Genomic DNA, 23,558 nt, shown 5'->3' with positions numbered 1-23,558 from the left:
ATAATAATAATACTATAATAGTATCACTATCAGGCGGCATTTTATTACTAAGCTTTTTCTCTTAGTAAGCTGCGGGGTGGTCTGTGTGTTCTTGTTTTCGTGAGTGAGACGTGTTCAAATTAGCTACTTTACCAGCTTCTAGCTCTATAGCGCGTGGGCTGCACGACTTGGCACTAGTTGCAATCGATTTCTTGGGATGGATTTGTATATATTGAGCTAAAATTACACCTATTCTAGAAAACTCGAAGTTGGTGTGTGACTCGTCTTATATAAGAAGTATATAATTAGATTTCTTCCATACACTCTAGTGCTAAGAAAACCTACTAGTTACTAGCCTAAAAGTACTATTAGAAAAGTATAGAAGCTTCTTATAAAAGATATATTTAGAACTATATAGTATACTAAAAGGTATATCTAAGACAGACCTAAGTCCCTAGTATAATTCACCCCCTCCTAATTCCTAATAAGCCTATATAGCACTTATATATAGACTTTAAGAAGTTCTCCTAAGATAGGTTTAGTTACGATATAATTATAGTTATTATTAACTGCCTATTAAAGTAAGCTATCTCTATCCCTTATTATAAGACTATTATAGTAAGGGGTATAGCTAAGCTATTTATTTAGTAGGTATACTATTTTGGCTATACACCTAAAACTATTATTTTAGATAGAGGCCTATAGTTTATCTCTTAATTCTAGTCTAAATTCTATTAGATTCTAAACATTAAGGTTAAACTATTTATAACCTACTATAAGAAGATAGATAGCTAAACTAAAATTATAAATAGATATATTAACTAGAGACTACGCCTGACGACTACCTTGAAGTTAGAGTATATGCAGATAACCAGGCTGCAATATTCAGACTAAAGACTGCTTCTGACTACCCAGGGCAAGAGTGGCAACTTAGATGCACTATAGCAGCAGAAAAGCTACAAGAAAAAGGCATATTACCTACCATACAGTGGGTACCAGGACACCAGGGCGTTATAGGAAACGAGAGAGCAGACGCGCTAGCAAAGGAGGCGACAAAGCTAGATCCTAGCTCTAGCAGGACGAGCCTAGCTGTAATAGGCACACGAATAAAGCAGCTAGGCGAGCGAGAGTGGCTTAGCTATCTAGGACAATACAGGAGAAAAGCTATTACTCTAAATCCTACTACTTACGCCGCAAGGTACAAGTGGAAGACTAGAAAGCAGATTGCTACTCCTCCTACTAGTAGAGAAGCCTCTAGCGCCTTCTATCAGCTTAAGTTAGGTCACTGCTATCTACGAGACTTCCTATTCAAGCGAGGAAAAGTAGACTCTAAAGTTTGCCCCTGCAACTATCGAGCTACTCAAGACCCTGCACATATCCTCCTTAGCTGCACGCTATACAAGGAGGCTAGGAAGAAGATGCAAGAAACTACAAAGGACCCCCTATCGCTAGCTTTCTTACTAGATACTACAGTAGGCGTACAGGCTACTATTGCCTTTATTAAGGAAACTAGGGCTGCAACGCAGGCCTGGTATAAAGGAAACCTCGACAACTAGGACAACACCTACACTAGGTGCCTTCGCCCTACACCCAACTTACCTCTCCTCTCACCCGCAAGACCTCCTACTACCCTCCTCCACACTAGGCCACGAGCCTCACCTCGATTTAGATAGCCCCCTCCCCCACCTACACCAAATTGATAGCACTACGTAGTTACCTGTAGGCATAGCCTGCACGTCTTATATAGCCTACCAGCTGAGACAGGACGTTAATCAATAATAATAATAATAATAATAGAGACTACGCCTATTTATAACCTACTATTAAAATAACTAGAGTAAGTTATTACTTCTAATTAATAGAGCCTAAATTTCCTTACTCTATTCCTCTATTAGAATGTCCCTATACTAAATCCTATATAGGACAGAACTATAATAAAGCTAGGATTAGGACTAAGCTCTAAAACCCTCTTCTACTTCTAATAAGTTAAACTAGGTAGAGGCTCTTATATTAGCTAGCTAAATATATAAAGCTTAGAAGATTACTAAGGAATAACTTAAGAAAACCTAAGAATAGATATAAACTATAGTAAACTAGCACTAACGTCCTATTAACTAGAAGGTAGAAGATTAAGTCTTCTTAGATACCTATAATCTTAACCTAGGCTATTCTAGCTAAAAGCTATCTAACAAATAGGAAGAACTATTTAAGGTATTAAAATAGGTAGAAAACTCTTATTAGCTCTAGCTACTAGAAGGGTTCTAGATCTATAATATCTTTACCCTAGAACTCCTATATAAAGACCTCTAGAATTCTCTCTTAGAATAAAAAGCACCTAAACCCCTAAGTATTCTAATTTATAGTATAGAAGAGTAGAAAGTTAAAGAAATCTTAGCTAGTAAGTTATATCACTTAAAGTTAAAGTATTAAGTAAAGTAGGTTAGATATAACCTAGACCCTACTTAGTACCCTACCTCTAACTTTATAGAAGTACCTTATAAACTTAAACTCCCTTAAAAAATAAGATGGCAAATAAGTTACTGTTTTTAGTAGACACTAGAGCAAGTTTCAGATACTAATTTGCTGTTAAACCTCCCTATTATATCTAGTGACTCAGCGGCTTACGCACTTGTTCGGATTACCAGGTAAAGGTTAGTGTAATCATTAGTGCAAGTATTAGCGTATTAGCAGGAACAAAACCTTGTCTTTACTTACTAGTTATAAGCTCATGGTTTTCTCACCCCCTTTAGTTCTGCAAGGGCAATCCCTATACTATTTTGCTATGCTTATTCAGACACAAGAAACTCTTCTAGGTATAGGCATTAAACTAATTGCGTACTTAAGATTGGTCGTTACTGTGCGTCTAGTTTGTCAATCAGTACCTTCTTCTCTTGCACCATCATCTATTCTTCTTAAGTTTTGGCGCTCGTTCGTACGGAGGGGTAGAAGACTCACAAATATCCAAATTTCCTCAACGTGATCATAGCTAAAACTCGAATCGCCCACCTATTGTTTGCGTTTTCACTATTGTCACTATATCGACTTTACCATCTTATCAATCCTTTCCTCTTACTGTCGACAAATGCGCTAGTAAATGGCTGCCATGGATCGTTACCAAAAAAGCTCCCTACTAAAATCCACTATATCTTCACACGACAGCCTAGAATATGTGGCTGATCGTACGAGTGTAGAGAGCGACACTGGAAGCCAGCCACGGTTACTATCAAATCTGTTCAACGACGACGAAATATCTGAAGATGAACCTGGTCTTTCGCCAGATTTTTACCGGGCTCATGCGAACAAGATCAACGGAGTGAAGACTATGAACATATATGCAGAAAGCACGAATCTGCAACTTAACAACATCGAATCACAATGGCGCCAGTAAGTCAGTATTCACTTATTCTCTTTCCCCCTCACTCTTCTCTATGTCAAAAAGTGCTGAAGCTTCCGACGCTAAATATTACATAGATATTGTGAACTTATCAAAGAAGACCCTGAAGATTTCATGAAGTCCATCACAGCTGGCGATGTTTCTAGTTTTTTCATGTGGAAGTTGAAACAAAAGCAAGGAACAGCTGGAAGAAGGCTTCGTGGAATCAAAACAGCATCTTCACTTGATACGTACCGAAAGATGTTTCTCGGAGTATACAGAAGGTTGGTAGGGGAAGACATGGATAGCCACCTACAGAGATCCACTCTTCATGTTAGTTACAGTCTCGTTCTGTTTAGCTAAGTAGACACTAGAAGAAGAGCTAACGTGGCTACGAGGTGACAAACGAGCTGGCTCAGCAATTTGGCCTAAGTCGTGAACCGAGAGAGAAACCTTGTATGGACGCAAAAGACGTACTTGAGATCATACAAACAACGCTCACGACCGTGGAGAAGAAGTTCCAGGTGGGGAGAAACCGCATCCAAACATGCTTCTTCATGCAAGGGGGTTTCATCACTGCAAATCGTCCAAAAGCTCTCCTTGGGTTGCGCTATGGAGATGTTAAAATCACCGTCCTTCGAAATCCAAGCGGCGGCCCACATAACATCTTAATAGAATTAACGTACACATTTACTAAGAAATACTTAGGGGCCAAACCATCGTATATATACAGATATCTGAACAGCTTCCGCAACTACGCAGAATCCGCTAACGTAGCAGGAACACTTTTATAATTCCTGAAATCACTTTCGATCCCTCTCTTTGCATGAGCCCCCATGTCTTCTTGCTAGGCCTCATGTTTGCCAACGATGTCTTTCTGAATTCTAACTTGACCCCAGAGGGGTTATTCAAACTCGACATTCGACCTGGGTGTAACGAACTCGTTGTGCCTATCAAAAAGGAAGCGAGTGCACTCTGGGTTTTCCGTCAACACCAAAAGACAGCAACAAAACGTGTAATAAGCGACGAGCCATTACCATACTCTACTATCAAAACATATATGAAAGACGTCGGTGAAATCGCAGGATTTAAAGACGTGACGAGGCCATACAATCTCCGATACGGGATAGGGAATGCCTTCGATAAGGATAGTATGTGAAAAGCCAATGTAAAAGATACTACTAAAAAATGGGAAATTAACTGAACTATAATCATAGGAGATATTAGCGTTAATAGGAGAAACATTATCATGAATCACTCGACGGATAAAGTTTTCCAGGATCATTATGCCTCGAGACACATTCCGGTAGATGCACAAGCTATTGTACGGGGCACACAGCCTTAGGAAAAACTCATACAGGCGGCATGCAGCATGAGCCGATCGGTCGATCCAAATCGACCACGATCTCTTACAAAAGAGCAATCCCGGACTATTAATCAAAATCCGCGAATCCTTAAACTCTAAAAAGAGCTCCAAAAGCTGGACAGGCTCTTACTAGAATATAGGGAGCTCTAGAAAAAGATCCGTAACGAAAAGCAACAGAAGAGGTACGCACTAAGGAAGCGTATCAGGGAAGACTACGACAAGAAGCAAGTAGAGGAAGATATATAGCGACAACTTTCGGGTAGAGCATTTGAGGAAAAAATGAAGACTGGCCTAAAGCTGTGTTCTGAACGAACACCGAACCACAAAAGGCTGATCATATCACTCATGTCGTTGCCTGGATTATCACGTGAGGAGGAAGCTGAACGATTAGTTAAAGCTATCAAGGCAGTTCAAGACTACTGCGGTTGTGAGGAAGGGGAGATGGAGAGAAACCGAAAAGCACGCCCGTGCGCCAGCTATACATCTCAAGGGACTGTTGACGTGGGTAAAATCGCTATTGAAAGGGCGAAGCGGGTTTTCACAGAGGAAGGAAGACCAACGATATGCTTCATATGCCTAGGTAATGAAGCTCTCACCGTGGAAAAACGTGTGTACCGTTTTTCGTCACCAGGGGACCTCACTAAACACTTCAAACTATCACATCTAGCGAGGTTCAACAAAAGCACAGGTGAGGAATGTAGACTATGTGAGGAGCATCTAGATACTCCGACTCACATGCAACGTCATGCTTTCGATTATCATGGCACTGTCTCGAATAGCTTTAAATAGAGTAGAAAGGGCTGTGTTAAGCTTATTACATGCCCCAAGCGTCTCAAAAATACTGCTAATATCTCTTCCATGTCACGTGTGTCGAGAAGAAAAATCTATCATACGATTAGTTAAGTATAGAAATGTATCAACTTTGCATAAGACAATTCCACTCTATAAAATAGATGTTACACTATCAGTGACGCTGCATCACGGCATTATGAACAGATACTAAGAAGATTTCACTCCTTCACGTTACCTCTACTAAATATAATCATGCGATATACCCTCTGCTCGATTCAATGTGGGAAGAGGGGAGAGATTTAGTAACGATAGCATTGAGAGAAAAAATAGAAGAAGAATGATTCTGATTTTGTTTGCTATCCGCAGACCGAGAGATGTAGGTCAAAAGTGCCGCTGACTTAATGGGTACTGTATTACATTGAAACATACAAGGAATTCTGTAGTTAAGGCAGCAAACTTGCTATCGGCGGCTCCAACTGCAGCATAGTGTATTTGTAAACTTCTGCATAAAGTCCTCTGCCTTAGGCCCCCGCTGCTGTTGTGATGGCTCTGCATTTGTATCATGAGAATGTGTTGCATAGTATTGATTTTGGCCCAGGCTCGACTGGCTGTATTGGAACTGAGCTTGGCTCATCACTGCTTGACCCCAGTTGCGTCTGAGTACAGGTTGCGTTACTCCAGGGTTGGTGAGGGACTCAATTAAGCGGTAGTGCTCCGCGGGCAGATGCGTCAAGTTACTTTGGTTCCGAATAACGACGGCGGTAGGTGAGTTCTGGCGAACATTGAAGTGGGGCATCTGTGGAACTACCGGGTTGATCCCCATGGCTTTCCAGCCTATTTGATTGTTCGGCTTCATCCAGTCATACTCACCGTCCTCAAAGCCACCAACGCTTATAAGCGCTTGAGTAAACAGTCCCCGCAGGTAGTCGTAGTCAGGCGTATCTTCAAAATCTAGGTTACGGACGTAGATAAGGTACTTGCTAAACTCTACTGCTATTTATTAGCTGTACTTCGTGGAAACAATATAGATAGACACACGAGGAAATCCATTGCAAAGGTCTTCGATAGGAGTTGTTTGCTTCATCTTCCCGATATTATCGTATTTCTGCTCGTTGGCAGCAGCCTTCAGGCCTTGCCATGGAAGACTTCCTCGCAGGAAGTACATAATTACATGGCCTAGAGCTTCCAGGTCGTCTCTGCGAGACTGCTCACGTCTAAAATGGGTATTGATACTCATATAACGTGCTGTACCAGTGATAGACTTGCGTTCTTTGTACGGAATGTGTTGCTTGGTCTTAGGGTTATAGTACTGTTTAGCCATACCAAAATCTACAATATGAATTGTATTAGCGCTCTTAGTATTGAATCGACCAACAAGAAAGTTGTCGGGCTTGATGTCGCGGTGGATAAGATTCTTTTCGTGGATGGTTTGGATTCTCGACAACTGCACATAGTTTAGACTTAGAAGATAGAGAGAGCGCTAGACGAACACACCATCTGCTTAGCGATCATAACCACAGTTTTTATTGTAAATCTCCTCTTGCATTGTTGGAATAGGTCCTCCAAACTAGGACTAAGCAAGTCGATGACGAGCATGTTGTGCAGGCCCTCCCGGCCAAAGTAATAAGCATTAGGAATTCCAGCTGCATCATGTCAGTTGAGTCCTCGAGGTAGTTAGGGAGTAGGTTGAGCGGGAGCAGTTGTTTCTAGTAAAGTGGGATAGTGCTATTCAGGAGCCCATAAGAACTCTCAGCACGCTTTGTACAGATGCGTATGTATAGACTTGTCCTAAGGAATCGTCCTATACACAGAAAGTGCCTTGCATTGATGAATCGGGCGACACCAGGATGAAAAGCTGAAACAGCGAGAAAACTTACGGCAGCCTACGAGGGCTTTGTACGCGCGATATTCATTAGGAAGTTGAGGGGTGTTGCTCTTATGAGATTCAAACTTGATAGCAACGTGATGCTGGTTAAGCAGGTTAACACCCTCAAAAACGGTGCCAAACGAGCCCTCGCCAATCCGCTTGCCGACGCCGTAGCGGATACCAACGACGTTAAGGAAACTGCTGGTGTTCGTCATAGCAAGTGGGAAAGTAGGTTATAGGTATAGTTGAAAAGCGTCTACAGAGGCTGAACAGGGTCGTGAGAGCTAACAGGCTATTTTCTAGATCGGTCCAAGGACATCTATGCAATCTAAGAGCCTGTGGCGGACTGCTTTAGCAGATAGCTAGGCAAGACATGCAAAAGAATGCTGAGCTATAAAGATAGAAAGATTGCATAGTGAGCAGTGGCTATGCAGTCAATCATATCGAGCAGAGTCAGGACAAATGGCCGCGTCACTTGCATATTGTGTCAGATATTATTACATGGAGATAAATATAGTTTCTGTGATGTGTGTAGAGTCACTAACAATGCAATCTAGTGCATAGACACATACTCTGTGGTCGTCAGTGCCGTGTTAGACTCACTCCGCAGCATTATTCAGCCTAAATATCTCGTTAGAGAGAGTGGTTTGGGCTTCTATTGACACCATAATTCTTAGGCGCCATATCGGGCTTCATTTTCTTTGCCCAACATCCTAGTCACATCCAAAAGATCTGGGTTACAGCTACCTCGCAATAGATCTGCATCTTTGAATTTGCAGCAGCACATGACTATCAGGATAGAATCTCGGTCGTTGATGCAATGGAAAGGGATAGAGTGCTTTTTGCTAGATTCACTAGTATCAACAGCTCACGTTGGAGGTGGTGCCGTCATCAGCCATACACTTACACAACTAAATATGAAGCAGAAGACATAAGAAGTAAGCGTGAGCTCATAATACATTCATTGTGGTGACGCTCACTGTTTGACCTAGCCGGGATCGTCCCTCGGACATGGGCGAAGATGTATACTGCCAATCATACTTACCCGCAATACTATCAAAGAAGACTAGGTGAATTTGTTTAAGAAAGTGAACAAAATCGTTTCAAGCGTTCATTGCGCTGTCATCGAGCAAAACGATTTCGAGAGCCGCGACTGCCAACCTTGGTAAGATCGGGCTCCACAGCAGCGACCCGATGCGTAGCGCTGCGTAAATTGCTTGGCCAATTTTAGATTTGCGTTACTTTCCTGAACGACACGATGGCGTTGAACCTCGCATGTCAAGCGCGCATGCACTGATTCACCATGCATTAGTATGTACAACCATCAGCGATCGCGGCTTCATCCCTACAGGCCGCATCCCAAAAGTCGAGTCATGATTTGGTTGAGAAATGACCAGTCATATTGGTTGTTGTGGAGAATAGACAGCTGGCGCTAGTCCGTATAGAGAAGATGGGGCTGTTCAGAACGTGCATCTGGATGCAGAGGCGGAACCGCAATTACTAATGACTCTAATACGTGCATACGCGGTGCCACTACTCAAGCTCGCCTCGAGTGACGGCATTGAAGGAACCATTTGCGGGGCTGGTGAACGAATCTAGTCTTGCTCATCAACAAAGCTAGCATCTCGAGTGGATTGTGGCTGCCAATCCACTCGGTATCCGCTCATTCCCGAACCCCGTCATTCTCGACCAGGACAATCCCGAGCTTGTACGACATTTGGGTTAAGATCTTCTCTATCACGAGTGGCGGCTTCACATCAAGGGACGTAGTATAGTTGCTAGGATGATATACCACTCGGGATGAATTTTTGCTTTTTGACAATCACATGCCGCTGTACACTGGCGGGACTGTACGCTACCAAAACACTAGGAATAATAAAGTTGCTCCTTGATATAAAGATGGTGGCACGGTTTTGCTTCAGTACCTATTTGCATGATTGAGAAATTCAATTATTACACCATGACTCAAGGGAACCAAAACGCGTTTTCCAAGAACAATCAAAACCCCGACCCACAGTACGATGAAACAATCACCGAGAAGCTTGTCGTGGTCAACGAGCGCTGGTACTACCCACCTGACATTGCGAATGACCTGAAGGATGTCGATCTTCCATTCCGTGTTAAAGAGGAGGTTTTTGCGACCGCTTGGGAGTACACTCGCTGCGTGATCCCCGAATACACCAATTGGTCTCGATATGTCGCTTTCATGCGCACGATCGTCGTGGGTATCATCGCAGAATTTCGGGGTAGTCTCATTGACGTGGTATATGATGACAGGATTTTGGGTTATAGCCTCACTGAAGTGTTGAATGCGTTGTGTGGAGGAACAGTAGGCCAGTATGCCTCTACCATCAAGTACTCCCAACGTTCAAAGCACGTCTCCACTAACATACTCCCGCTATTAGTGCCGAGATGTGCCGTGAATACCGCTGCTTTATATTGATCTCTTCGCAAAAGTCAAGCGACCAGACCAACACTATGCTATTCCGCCGTTATAGTAACGCCCTGTCTAAAAGTCCTTGGCAATTCTTTCGCATGCGGGATACCGACGCACTTGCCCGCTTTACTATTGGTGCTGCTTTAGCTTGCAACAACCTTGACCATATCTGGTTCACCGCTGAACAATTTGATATTATGGCAGAAATTGGTAATACAATGTACGATGGGGTGGCCTACTATAAGCACCGCTCTGAGGGAGAGGTCAACAGTACATTTGCATATGTCCCCGAAAGCAAGCGCGTGTCAGCGTTTCATAAATGCCGCGAGGCGCTCTGGGCTTTGGATGTAGCGTGGGCGAAAAAGCCAGAGAGGAAGTGCGTCATCAACTTCCTCCGTTACTTTGGTGGCCCAATCCATGTGACGATGCGACGATATCGCTTTGTGGAGGAGGGCCTTACCCTAGGTAAACCTGATACAAAGCACGTCATAGCGCAAACACGAAAAAACGTCAAGCTATGGAATAGACTCGATGAGCAGAAGGACATCAAATGGCGGGAACTCCGAAGTCTCGAGCAGTATCGTGACGTCCTCGCGCGAGAGGAGTTTTTATTGTTCAATGGCCTTAGAGCAATGTTGGAAGAAGCCGACCAGGCGTTTTGCTCTGAATGCAACTATCGGGAGATATATGGCGCGCCGCAGGATCATACCTTTGGTGGAGTTTTTCTTTGCTCTGGGTGTCAGCAGAAATGGGCGAAGTACACTGAGAGTGTGCTTGAGCGCATGACGAAAAGTTTTCCAGAGGCTGAGGAGACTATTCGCATTAGTGAGGTACGAGCGAACTCTTCAATCGCGCCGTGATTAGAGTTTGAGGGCCAAACAAAGAATGGAAACATGCTTAGATCTTGATACCTTGATAGTTGCTGTATTAATAGATATTAGGCACACTAGTACACGAAGTTGTCGAAGGTTCTAGATACGGGGAGTTAGGATAGTCGGAATGGAATAACCTTTTCGTGAGCAGTGCCTTGTTAATTGATAGATCACCTTAGTCTGATTGGTATTCTCAGTACTGTGTGGTGTGTACTACATACAGAGTATGTTCGCGTACCTATCGGCTTAGGAGACTGTGGAACGTGGCTGGCCTGTGAATGTTGACATAACCAGACAGAATCGACTGCGCCTGAGGGCTGTGACTGGCGGGAACAAGCATCCGTGAAGGTGCCCCACCCAAGTAGTTACAGTACCACAATTATCGGTGTCGCACGGACCCGCCCCATATGTACTAGGGTCTGTGCTAAATCACTTGGGTAGGCCCACGCATCATACTTGTGTGCTGATATGTTGATAGAATGGTAACTCATGTCATGTAAGAATGGTCTTCAGTTGGACCATTATGTAGAAGACTCCTAGTATTAACGTTTAGAGAGTTAATTCCTTCGGACGAGTGATAGGATGCTGTAAACAAGATCAAGGTCTAGTTAGAAATACGTTGCTAAGGAAGTCTTCGAATAGTGTCTTTTATGAATGTAAGGTTGAATACAATGAACTGTAGGGAGGCAATGTCTATCGATATATTGATATATACCAAGGAGTATGGTCTACTCATTGTATCTCTCAGTATTGAGCACATCCTGATTAGCTGTGGTGCTGCATTTTGATTGACTAAGGTCTTGCTCATTGTGGGGCACGACACTGCTTATCAACGAACTGGTCTTTGAACATTTTCAGTCCGGCTAGCATTTTCATGGATTGTGTAGTAATAGATTAACACACATTTAGCTTATACTCAGATAAGCGGTAGGTAGACGCAAAGTTAGGAAAAGTTGCGAGGTAACTAATGTCAATCCTCGCGTGCCGGGACGCCCGGTGTAACGGGACACTTTTTCTTCCGGACGCCCGGTATGCTCATACGATATATGTAAATTGGCCGGTTTAATGTGCATGTATACTCTAGCACTAGTCCTCCTACTACATCCCCATCCGACATTAGAGAACGCGTTGCTAACTATGCTATCGCTCTTTTTGTTAGTGCTGTCGACCAACCCTCTCTAAGAACCCCCCTGCTCGTTTGCGGCTACGTACATTCGCCAAGAGCTCGGCGGGTCAGAGAGCGAGCTGAGAAGGCGAAGATGAAGACCCTCGCCCGAGAAAGTTAATATAAGGCATGGAGTGTGGAGTCCGGCAATTTCTCCGCGCGAAAGGTAGAATCGTCACAACGCAGCTGCCCGGCCGTGCGTCTCAAGCGAGCTTTCAGCTACAGTAGCGTGCTGAGATGTCTGCAACTCTTACTGCGCACTGTGGCTGGGGGTTGTGGCGCTGAGAGTGACATTTCGAGCTGCTGTTATTCCCGGCGCTGCAACTCTAAAATAAATTTGTTATGCTGCTAAATACACTAATAAGGTGATACAAGCTGTGCATCTAGCTAAATACTACCCGCTCAGCTTCTCCTATGCTTCGACCTCCCCGTCTAGAACTTGCTAGTCGAGACTGCTCATGTGACAAAAGCACTTCGCTACGGTGTTGGCGACATGCTCGGGTAGTGGGGTGGTGCTCTCCAAGAACAACGCTATACCCGTCACACGCTCTGCTATATAGATCAAGGGATTCTCTATAGTCATAAAGCGTCGCAAGTAGGTGAGCAAGGCAGTACACGCTACCGAGCGTGTCGGGGTGCTCGCGCCCAAGCACCTTTTCTCTTGCTTCTAGCGCTCGCCGATCCATCGCTTCTGCCTCCTTGTACTTGCCCTGCCTCGACAGCACGAACCCAAGGTTGCTAACGCTGGTGAGCGTGTTGGGGTGCTCGCGCCCAAGCACCTTCTCGTACCCTTCTAGCGCTTGTTGATGCATCGCTTCTGCCTCCTCGTACTTGCCCTGCCTCGACAGCACCGACCCAAGGTTGTCAACGCTGGTAAGCGTGTTGGGGTGCTCGCGCCCAAGCACCTTCTCGTACCCTTCTAGCGCTCGTCGATGCATCGCTTCTGCCTCCTCGTACTTGCCCTGCCTCGACAGCACTGACCCAAGATGGCTGACGCTGGTGAGCGTGTTGGGGTGCTCGCGCCCAAGCACCTTCTCATACCCTTCTAGCGCTCGTCGATGCATCGCTTCTGCCTCCTCGTACTTGCCCTGCCTCGACAGCACTGACCCAAGATGGCTGACGCTGGTGAGCGTGTCGGGGTGCTCGCTACCCAGTACTCTCCTCCTCGACTCTATCACTTGCATGTAGAGCTCTTCAGCTCTCTTGTATTGTCCATCGCTCTGTAGAGCCCTGGCGTAATCTTCTGCAAGATTTGTTCTCTCCTCGTTATCATTCTTTTCACTATGTGACAGTATATATTGAGCGTGTGGTAGTAGTCGCCTCTATTTGCTTCTGTTACTGTGATCATTGTTTGGAAACACCTGGAGCAGCTGCGTGACTGTGCGCTGAATGCATTCGTGAAGCCGTCCCTGCATCTGCAGCTGCTCTCGTAAGGCTTGGTGCACTAATCGATGCACGTCGAACGCTGACTCAGCAGGTCGCCTTGTGACGAGCGTATACCTGTTAAGTATCATGATCGCATCTACACGGGCCTGCGGCGAAGCGGCTTTAAGCAGATCGAGTGGAATGTCCTTTCGGTCTACGCACGCAGAAAAGTAAAGCTGCTCTACAGTAATGGCGTTGCTCTGCTAGACTTGACCTAGAGAAAGAGATAATGTAGCAGCTACAGCCTTTCTCAGACTAGACTCTCCCTGCTCGCCTTCACGCAAGTCATTACTGTGCTTAAGAGCTGCTTGATTGTGCTCCTGTAGTCGTGCTTGGTACTGCTGCACTGTTATGTTGCTTGCGTTTATGCACGCTGCCGCTTGCGACACTGCTAGAGGCAGGTGTGATAGCTCTCTTAGCAAGCGTATGGCTGCAGGCTGCTCAGCATTAGAGAGCGGCGTTGTTAAACGGGATTGTAACATCCTCAGCGCCGTGTCTGATGTCAGCTCACGCAGTGCTACCACATCTTGTGGAGCAAGCGTCTTAGCCGTGTCGCTTTCTGTTGTTGTGAAAATGACGGAACACAGCTTGGAGTGCGGCAGAAAGTCGGCCAAGTCTGTAGCTTCTGCCGTTGGCGAGCCACTATGCTGGATAGTTGTGCCCTCGACGTTGTTGAAGATTAGCAAACACTGCTGCGTACTCAGCTTTGCTATGTAACGTTTCACGATCTGCTCTATGTCTGCCTGATCACTATCACAACTAGGAACGCCGAGCTTCTGTGCAACACTAGTATAGGACTGGTCGAGACTGTCTTTGTCGCTCGCATCGACCTAGAAGACCGAGCAATGCTTGTGTTTCTCTAGTGTTCTGTGTGCAACCTCGAGCGCAAGCTGCGATTTACCTGTTCCGCTAGGCCCGACTATTGCAAGCGTCAAGGTAGTCTGTGTGTTGCTGAAGAGCTTCGCTTCTAGTTTAGCGAGCTGTAGTTCGCGACCCATAAAAGACTTGTTGCGCGCGAACGGAATGATCGATGGTGCGCGGCCGGCTCCCTCCACTTCAGCCTGCAGTCTTTCCAACGCATTCTCCCTTCCTTCGCCATAGGTTGCAGGCATAGAGACGCCAAGAAGTCCAAGCAGGCAGTATACCATATCTTCTGTCTCGGTCGTTTCGCGACCGCTAACCCATCGCATGCGCTCAGATATGCTAAACTGGTTGAGGGGATAGTTGCGCAGCGCTGCAAGCGGAATGCCGGTGATGCTGTGCAGTAGTTGGTCGAGAGAGGTTTTGTCGCCTATGCGCTGCCCTTCGCATGAGAAGAACTCCACAGATGCTGGCGCTATCAGCTCCTGCAGCGTCCATCCGCGAGTGAACCACTTGCTCCGCCGAAGGGATACGTTCCAGTCCCTGCATAAGACAGACCCTATCGAGGTCGAGGTCGACGCCGACACATCTGACAAGAAAACGTAGCATCGTACCGCATTCTTGTACCACTGGAACATCGAGTTGATCGCCTTAGAGCGCTCACTGTTGTTCCATCTGTCGATGCAGCATGTGTCAATCCAGAAGTACTGCAGCCCGTCCTGAGCTGCTTGTTCAGCACAGAACCGTAGCTTCTGGTAGCCTTCCTCTTTCTTTTTGTAGTTTCCATTAAATATGTCTTCAATAAGAATCTCAGAGTCGCCCCATCGGTGCGATAAAATAGCGTAGGGCGGGATCGGCTTGCCGCGAAAGTCTGTCAGGATCAGTCTGCCCGGTGCGTCTAAATGGAGGAGCCGCATGGCGCTTGCAGCTCGGACTTTAGTCTAAAGAACTAGAGGCATGAACAACTTTTGTGGTAGATGAGTGAGAGCAGAATGTTAGCAGGAGTAGAATGGCATCTTTACAATAAAGCAGAGAAGGCAGCCTGGTGAGGCAGTGCACACAACCAGGCTGAAGATGCTGCTGGCTGCATCAAGCGCCCAGCGTCCTGCACTACCTCCCCTCACCATTTACGCTAAGGCAGTGTTTGCCTTGCAAACTCATGGCAGAAGAGTGCATATGTAGGTAAGGTGCCAGCAAAATAGCTAACTAATCTATGAAGGTTATCGTTATAGCGTCTCGCCTGGCTCTATGCGACGGGAGCGGCTGCTTACCGGCCCGGGAATAAGAGCTGTCTAAGGTCAGGCGATGAGTGAGAGCCGCAGCTCTCAGCCACAGCGCGCAACCCCTCGCAGATATCTCAGCACGCTACCGCTGCCAAACGCCGCTAAAGTCGCACGGCCGGCTTGTCGCGTTTTGACGATGTTGTCGCCAGCACGGAGAAACTGCCGGGATTCACACTCCCCACGTTAAGTCGACTCTTTAAGTGTGCAGTCTTGATCTTTGCCATCTTAGCTTTCTTTCTAGTCTACCGAGCTATGTAGAATTCTATGCTGTCGCGAACAAACAAGGGTGTATTAGAGGAGAGTCGATAAACGGCACTGACAGAACGAGCGACAGCATAGTCAACAACACGCTTTTCGGCGTCGGAGGATAATACACTAGAAGAGCAAGAGCTGTAAAATAGATACGTATTGTGTTTGTCTATTTCTGAGTACGTTACACGCAACCCGAGCATCCGGAAGAAAAGGTGTCCCGTTACACCGGGCGTCCCGGCACGCGAGGATTGACATTATGTAGTAAGATAAGTTTGAAGAGATAGTTGAAACGCCTATCGGATCGCAGTTGCCCAAGGGATCGTGACTCAGTTGGCATAATGTGTAAGATGGGAATAAGTGTCAGGAGCTGGCAAGGAAGTACAACTTGAGTGATCACAACGAGCTTATCAGTGAAATCCATCCATCCTTTATATCCATTCCTTCTAATCCTACCATTTTGACTATCTAACCCAGTATTGGCTAGCATATATGATGAAAATTTTTGTCATTCATCGCCTCCTCTGACAATCCCCAACTAGTGCTGCCTAAGCCGGACAGTAGGTTACGTAATCCTTCGCGCCCCGCGATGGTCATTGCCTTCTGACGTGGGTGTGGTTTACCCGTAACCCCATGATTTTCTATCAAAAAGGGGATTCTTCGTATCACGTACTTGTAAAATCTTTCTCGTACAAAGATCATGCGCTAAGACGATCTTTGTGCATCAAGGCGCGCAGGATCAATCTACCCTCTGCGCGGTCCTCCTCTTAATAGACCTTGAGCCCATGTTGGAGAAAGAAATGGTGCTCACGACGCCAGATAACTTTGAAAAACCTTTTTTTCAGCGTCCGTGTACGACGGATTAGTGCTGAGACTGCACTCAGCCCGGTGGTCCAGCCATCTTTGCTGTTCACTGGAGTCCCATTCACAGCTGAGCATGTAACATGCGTATTTTCGAAGTGGAGAAGGACCCAGCTTTGGACCTCCGGGCTGGTTCCGGACCTTGACATTGAAGAGCCGTCCCTTAGGGTCGAAGTACGCCATATTCTTGCCCTGGGTATCTTTTATTGTTCCTTTTTTTATTGGATCGATTTTAGTGACTACGCTGTAGCCATCAGAGGTTATTATAGAATATCCAATGACGTTACAGACGAAACCAGGCACATGTAACACCTGTTTAAGATAGAGAGAACCGTAAGAGGTTTTACCAGACCGGTTCGGCGAGCGTTTGGTAGGAATTTCCACTGTGCCAACTCCTAACACCGGCAGATGGCCATGGGAGGTGAAGATAGAATGTCTGATCGTAGAAGTGAAAGGTGTATAGGTCTTGAACCAGCCCCGATCTTTTGCGACGCTGGTTGACGTTAGTATCGAGCTTGTCTTAATGGTCTGTGACCTGCTCACTGAACATTAGAATTATTCAGCCAGACCCAGTCTGGACAAATCGGCATGTCGTTTTTCGCATCCATCTTTCTGTGCATAGATCCTACCGAGAGTTGTGTCGATGAAAGCTGTGTCGATCAGAGCTTTGTGGGCGAACGTCGGGATTGGATGTACCATAGTACTAAGCATGATGATAAAATCCATCCATATTTTATATCTGTTACCTCTAGTCGTGCCATCCTACCCATCCCTTACATCCTTGGGATGTCAATAATGTTTGTGATAGCTGCCGTTGCTAGGCGCCCGGCTATCCTTCAGATAGTTCGTCTTGGCGGGATGGCGATTACGTGGCCCCTGCCCCGCGGAGATGATCTCTATCTGACGTGAACCCAAGTAGATCCCCAACCACTCGTTGTCAGCAACAAGGGAGGCAATCCTTCTGCTTGTTATTTGTGATAACTCAGCAGCCGGTGTGATAGGGTGGAACTGCAATCGCTAGTGAATGTACTGTGATTATGGCAATGTCGCATAGGCTACTATCGTACAGATCAGCGTTGACCCTCGCATGCTATCTTTGCTTGGTCTAGGTCAATACAACATACAACTAGTAGTTTAGAAAAGAATTAATGTGGCTTGCAATGCGACCCCTGCATTGCCTGCTTCTTTAGTAGCTTGTGGAGGGAAATGAGAGCCTCGTACCAAAGGATGAAGCTCAAGCTCCTATTCTTTATCGAACCATTGATATTCTAAACCAACGTAATGAGATGCATGATATAGAAAAGTAGTAGTAACTTCTGATGCCAATGTCAGGAACATGAACAGTGAAAACGCAAAGTCTATAGTGCTTGTAGTGTAAACGACTAGTCATATATTGTATGTTTAAGCTATATCCTTTCTGGCTAGAAAGTAATATCTTTATAAGCTATAGGTGAGCTATAGGTGAGCTATAGGTGAGCTGTGGGTGAGCTGTGGGTGAGCTGTGGGTGAGCTGTGGGCGAGCTGTGGGTGAGCTGTGGGTGAGCTATTAGCTTGGAGCTAGGCAATCGGAAGTCTTAGGTAATTAAGCTACGTGGGGATCACTTGGGATGACATGTAGTAAACCAACCAGAATAGGACACGGCGTAAAACAACCGCGCAAGCTACTAGTGATAGATAGCAAACCACTGGGGACTGTGGCAATAGATAAGAAGTAGATGATGTATTTGTAATCTTTAACACTTTACATCGTTAGGCTACTGTGTAGGAGTCTGTGCCCACCAAGGCCATTTGACAGTTATTATCGATACGATCTCATCCTACTGACTCGTCGAGTTCCGTATGTAAATACACTATCTGAACGCAATAGTGCTCTCACTCTAATTACCTCACGTAAAATCGATTTTCATATAAGGAGCCTAAAATCACAGACTCCACAGACGCGTCTTACCCGCACGTTGGGTCAGAGAAAGATAGTTATCTAGCGAGCCTAGGAATGTTTTGTCGCACCTTTGTTCGCCGGAAACTCGACAACGAAGAACAGCCGCATGACTTGATCGCATTAGAATCGCCTAAAGAAAATATTGCGATAGGGAATCACCCAGTATGTATCAAGACATAATGTCCGCACTGTATGATGAAAGCGGAACATAGGAACGAAAAAGGCTAGATTTTGCGACCACAAACAACGCTAGACTTCTGTCAGACTGGTTCAATATCCACGTATGGGGGGGAGAAGGGTATGACAACGCGATGTGGATTTGGCGATGTGCTTGAGAATCATAGATATTCATACCATCAAGGTACAGTGACCAAGCCTCCCTTACCTTTTTCTAAGCAAGGACATCTAGCTTATCGCTTTGAGATACGAATAGGAATAGTAGCACATCTGGACGAGTCGCTAGCGAATATAAAGAGACGAGCCTGCAACACGGCGCCTCACAAAAGGGGTAGATCTGATACCAGAAACTATGGGACGAGCATGGCGCCTTTCTATGAGGACAAAGATAGATTGGCTTTGCTAAAGATAGATAAAAACAACGGCAACGCTCAATGCGGCGTAATACCACGAATCAAGAGACATTCCGAACTATCCAAATTATGTTTGAAGGTAGAAACAGAAGAACACAAGGATCTTAGAGACGCTTCCAAGGTGAGTTTTAAGTCCTCTCCTAGGAACAGTGCCGATCGTCTAGCGCATATTAAATAGCGAAGATAATAGGTTTCAATTAGGTGTAACAAGCTCAAGCGTTACATCTAATTCAAGACTTTTTGAGCAGCGAAACCTCTTCAATAACGCTGACTTGATTAAAAGAACAGTGACAGCATCATGTCCAATGACTTAGTAGGCGGGGAATGTCACCAGACAACCAATACCCTGCTTCCGTTTGAAAAAGAGTCTGCCCTTATCGGATATCTAATTACTAAGTATGCTTCACTCACTGATAGTGCCTTTAATTCAAGTCTCATCGACACAAGGTACGAGCGACCACGAGCTGCCCCTGCCCCTCCCAAAAGAGATTTAATAGACTCTGTGGAGCAACGAGGTAGTATCTCAGTAGAAGCATCGACCAAGTCTGAGCCAGTGTCGAAGAACTTTCGAAGGTTGCGTCTGGATATTCAGCATTCTAATCGACTCATACGTAAGTCACGATCGGATCAGCACAGTCCCGACTGGGCCTGCCGAACATCTCTGGCCATTGAAGCTGGATCGATTTTGACAGATAGTGCACATACGTATAGTGGGTTTTCAACACCCAAACATATTCTGGACGCGATACGGAGCCCAGCCAAGATCTTTTTACCAGGACGCAAGAGAGTGCAAAGCCTCGGACCAGGAGAGAAGCAGACAACATACTCACCATCCTTCAGCAGACACAGTTGGACCCATCCCACAACCAATAGGTACTCAGAAGGTACCTTGCAGCGTGTGCCAATCAACTTGAACAAGAGCCTGCCTACCCTACCTTTGCAAGCACGCGGACAGAATGATGAATAGCAGGCTAGGCCTCAACCAAGTGACCTTGGCAGGCTACTACCAGTCGAAAATGAGCGCAGACTACCATTTTCCGCTTCGGTATCGAGCTATAATCGCTGTATATTTGGCGCAAGTCTAAATATAGATACTGATTGTAAAGTGACATAATGCATTAAATTTAGAGGCAAACTTCCATAGAATATGCGGCCTTTTTAGTGCTTCGTAAGTGCCCACACCATTCGAACCAAGCCTAGTAATCATGCGGCAAATAGGGCTTCAAGGCCCAGATAGAGCAGGCTCAGTGTCATGCTTCTTCCAATCATGCATTCTAGGCTGTTTGAGCACTATACTGCCCTCATCTTCTCATCTCACGTGAGTCCCTCGTGAGATTTAAAAGATCTCCCACTACGCTAGATGCTTAATACATGTACATACAACACCGTGAAAAAGATAGCTATCATTGTTTAGCATATCTGCCCGCAACTAACTATTTATAAGAAAAACTATCTTCCAAATGCTTGCAACGTTGAAGAAGTCGCTGTATTCAGCTATAATCATCGCCGTCTTCGCAGCCCTCACTGCAATTATTCTCCAAATCATTTGCACAGCAGCGTACGCAGACTCTGGAATTCTGACCCTCAAGGTTTGTTATGATTGCTTTGCAGCATTGACTCTAGCCTATTGAGAAAGTTAACTAAGATTTCGCTGATAGTTTAATTTTACCGACGCGCTCGCCGATGTGCTTCCATCTCCAACGCATGCACTTCACGACCGCGACCTGCTTGAGGATCTCCAAAACGGAGCCAAAAGCGCTCTAAATGCGGCCGCAACTAAAGTCATCGATGTGGCTAGCCAGGCGGAAAGTAGAATAACCTCTGCAGTTAGCCAGGCAGAAAGCGCGATAAGCTCTGCAACAGCCACTTTAAAAAGCATTGAAGAGATCGTCCCTCAAAACTGCTCGCTAGGCACGAAGCGCTTCTGTATCGGCTACAAGCAAAACATAAACTGCTCTAACTTACCGCTCAATTTCTCTAGCCTTTTACTGGAGGGCGTACAAAAGTTGCCAGGTCCTGTGCAAGACGCTATGCGTGATCGGGCGGAAGACTTGTCGCAGCTAGTAAAGAGTTCGACTAGGTTTCCTGCGCTCTCCGTGCTAGACACCTTAATATCCGGCTTAGTGTTGATGAGTATAGTCATGGCTCTTTCTCTGAGCTTAGCGCTTAGGCGGCCGCAGGTTGTCACTAGAGTCTTTGACAGACTCAAAGCTATGCCTAGAGCTCTAACTCTTCTAGCCCTTGGGTTTATATGCTATTCTCCGTTAGTATTGCTTGGGTTTATTCTAAACACAATTCTCAAGACGGCAAGTGGGCTGCTAATGTGGATAGGAGTGGAAAAAGGTGGAGTTTGTGGTCTTGGCTTCGCCGCACTCGCCTGTGCTCTAGTCTTAGTGCTCGCCCTCCCTGCAGCACCGAACATCGCTAGGCCTGTAAAAGGAGAGGGCATCAAGAGTAAGGAGTGATGGAGAGCAGAGGCGGCAAGATCTCAGACGGTAGAGAGCAATGTTTGCTAAGGAGATATCAGCCTGGTCCTCGTACGTCTCATTGCTTAAGCCGCTCGTGACAGGCCAAAACAGTCAAAATGTGGTTACAAGGATATAGATTTTAGATTCGAAATCTGGTTGCAATCGTAAATCAATCTCATCAGAAAAGTGGTGTCGCATTACATTGTAAGCACAAAGTTATTAAGTAGGTGTAGGGCACTGGATACGATGTACCATTTGGTAGTGAACGCCAAACAGTTGCACTAGTGCCCCGGTCTACTAAAACTCCGCTACTGAATAGGTTCCTCTTTTGCTAGCGCTGCGACAAATTGCTGGGAGTACGCTGAGTCGATAAACTTATCAAATTTAGTGACCTTTGTCCCGTCTTCCGTGAAAGTCAAAATCAATGCATATTCGTTCGCATATAGCCCGATCTTTGTTTGTGCCGTACTGGACGCATATATGATACATTTATGTGCCCTAGCATCATGTGTCTCCTCCATTACCGTAACCTACAGTTGCGTTATTTTACTTGCACTTTCGTTGAACAAGATACACTGACCGTAAAGTTCGAATACTGAGGCATGATCTTGTTTAAGTAGGTGCGGTATTCGTCATTGCTCTTCGCAGCCCGGTTTATAGAGGCGGGTAGTACTCGATGCTCGCAATCAGGGGACTGATACGCAAGAATGGCTTCGATATCCCAAGCATTGTAAGCATCTATGACCGCCCGAGCTGTGTTTTTCTGAGCTATCAGACTGCACATGTTAGCATTGGGGTACTATTGTGGCGATTACAGAACTTATGCTATTAGTAATGCGTACGTACTTTTTAGAGGGGGTAGTAGTAGCGTTGATGAGATAGTTATCTAAATCCAAATTGATTGAGATATTATGTGGTTTCATATTAGGGCTTCCTCGTGGTTGGGAGGCCATAAGGACAAATAGTGTGCTGGTGACAAAGTTGGTAAGCTTCATGGTAGGTAGTATATATGGTACAACGAGCGATATAGAAGTATATCTAGGCTATCTAGAAGTTCTATCGCTATATATGCCACATTAGATGCGCCGGTTATAGGATTGCCATGTTGGATTGCATCGTCATACCTTCCAGATGCTACCTCAAGCATTAAGCTTACACTTCTAAGCACGATTAGTAATGTTTCGTCTCTGCTTGAAGTAGCTAGTGTTTACTAATTACTAGTGTTATGTAAATTGGGTATCTCTATAAAATCTCACTATCTATTGTTCAACGCTTCGCAATCACGCGTGGTGTTCATGCGTAGCTTAATGTCGCTAGACAGTTATACTAAGTGGTTTAGACCTGTTAGAGAACTCGGCAACATCGAAAGAGCTGTACCCATGTGGCGCGATAGCTCACCAGAAGATACGCAAGATGTTTTGCCGTAAGTGCAATTTTAAATATGCGCTAGTGTTGGCGATATACTCTATAAGAAATTTATTCAAATTGATATTTGCTATCTTGGCCCAATATGTATTTAGCGAGCAAAGTCGAGATCCTTTACATTAAAATCAAGCCCTTCTTTTTCGATACAAATCTACCCTTGCGAGTACTTCATATCTCTACGAATATGCACGCAAAAAAGATAGTAAAATTTGATTGGTAACGGCAAACAAGGCCATCGAAGAAATTATTACAGAGTCAGAGCGCCTTAAATCAGACCTACGACGACAGTGAACCCCTTATGTTTAGTTTTGATGAAGATTTGGAACGCGAAGAGAAGATAAGAAAATATACTACCCTAGTTAACTACCTTCGCGTACGCACTACCTAGTGCCTGAGGTAACTGGGAAAGCTGGAACGAGCCCTACATCTTATTAGGTAGTGGAGGGAGGCCTAAATCGCCTGCACTTCACTGTGAATGCAAATTAAATAATCATTATCAAACTAGCGGCTATGAGTTGAGATAAACAATAGCTTTTGGGGTAAGAACTGATCTAGTAAGGAGTAGAAGTCAATTCAGCAGTACTTCTACACCTATATTATATATTG

General features: G+C 45.3%; 7 protein-coding genes across 7 annotated transcripts; 3 read left to right on the top strand and 4 right to left on the bottom strand.

Annotated features, from left to right (window-relative positions):
• Positions 1-3,082: 3,082 nt before the first annotated feature.
• On the top strand, positions 3,083-5,507 carry PSV08DRAFT_371872 (DUF3435 domain-containing protein; the record flags this gene model as incomplete). The annotated part of the gene is made up of 9 exons (XM_066093210.1): positions 3,083-3,363; positions 3,451-3,685; positions 3,751-4,073; positions 4,133-4,503; positions 4,570-4,676; positions 4,713-4,736; positions 4,869-4,900; positions 4,982-5,219; positions 5,250-5,507. The coding sequence occupies 9 exons, from the start codon at positions 3,083-3,085 to the stop codon at positions 5,505-5,507; spliced, it is 1,869 nt and encodes a 622-aa protein (XP_065949062.1).
• A 463-nt stretch (positions 5,508-5,970) lies between these two features.
• PSV08DRAFT_181276 (kinase-like domain-containing protein) lies at positions 5,971-7,592 on the bottom strand (the record flags this gene model as incomplete). Its single annotated transcript, XM_014217070.1, has 4 exons — positions 5,971-6,503; positions 6,549-6,954; positions 7,005-7,153; positions 7,388-7,592. The coding sequence occupies 4 exons, from the start codon at positions 7,590-7,592 to the stop codon at positions 5,971-5,973; spliced, it is 1,293 nt and encodes a 430-aa protein (XP_014072545.1).
• Positions 7,593-9,337: 1,745 nt separating this feature from the next.
• On the top strand, positions 9,338-10,674 carry PSV08DRAFT_402617 (uncharacterized protein; the record flags this gene model as incomplete). Its single annotated transcript, XM_014217069.1, has 2 exons — positions 9,338-9,714; positions 9,783-10,674. 2 exons carry the CDS (start codon positions 9,338-9,340, stop codon positions 10,672-10,674), a joined length of 1,269 nt encoding a protein of 422 aa, XP_014072544.1.
• A 1,619-nt stretch (positions 10,675-12,293) lies between these two features.
• On the bottom strand, positions 12,294-15,143 carry PSV08DRAFT_410379 (uncharacterized protein; the record flags this gene model as incomplete). Its single annotated transcript, XM_066093856.1, has 5 exons — positions 14,155-15,143; positions 13,491-14,106; positions 13,191-13,430; positions 12,474-13,094; positions 12,294-12,424 (listed from the first exon to the last, which is right to left on the bottom strand). The coding sequence occupies exons 1-5, from the start codon at positions 15,052-15,054 to the stop codon at positions 12,294-12,296; spliced, it is 2,508 nt and encodes an 835-aa protein (XP_065949061.1). The 5' UTR covers positions 15,055-15,143.
• Positions 15,144-16,102: 959 nt separating this feature from the next.
• On the bottom strand, positions 16,103-17,244 carry PSV08DRAFT_306301 (uncharacterized protein). Its single transcript, XM_014217067.2, has 2 exons — positions 17,074-17,244; positions 16,103-17,023 (listed from the first exon to the last, which is right to left on the bottom strand). Exons 1-2 carry the CDS (start codon positions 17,148-17,150, stop codon positions 16,477-16,479), a joined length of 624 nt encoding a protein of 207 aa, XP_014072542.2. The 5' UTR covers positions 17,151-17,244; the 3' UTR covers positions 16,103-16,476.
• Positions 17,245-19,009: 1,765 nt separating this feature from the next.
• On the top strand, positions 19,010-21,524 carry PSV08DRAFT_180901 (uncharacterized protein; the record flags this gene model as incomplete). The annotated part of the gene is made up of 5 exons (XM_014217064.2): positions 19,010-19,180; positions 19,343-19,670; positions 20,188-20,227; positions 20,504-20,648; positions 20,718-21,524. The coding sequence occupies 5 exons, from the start codon at positions 19,010-19,012 to the stop codon at positions 21,522-21,524; spliced, it is 1,491 nt and encodes a 496-aa protein (XP_014072539.2).
• Positions 21,525-21,835: 311 nt separating this feature from the next.
• On the bottom strand, positions 21,836-22,522 carry PSV08DRAFT_181181 (uncharacterized protein; the record flags this gene model as incomplete). The annotated part of the gene is made up of 3 exons (XM_014217063.1): positions 21,836-22,057; positions 22,108-22,326; positions 22,370-22,522. 3 exons carry the CDS (start codon positions 22,520-22,522, stop codon positions 21,836-21,838), a joined length of 594 nt encoding a protein of 197 aa, XP_014072538.1.
• Positions 22,523-23,558: the final 1,036 nt, after the last annotated feature.

The sequence above is a fragment of the Bipolaris maydis genome (genome assembly GCF_028858645.1).
Source record: "Bipolaris maydis strain C4 unplaced genomic scaffold PSV08scaffold_8, whole genome shotgun sequence".
Taxonomy (NCBI): Eukaryota; Fungi; Ascomycota; class Dothideomycetes; order Pleosporales; family Pleosporaceae; genus Bipolaris; species Bipolaris maydis.
This window is presented reverse-complemented; position numbering and strand designations above follow the sequence as displayed.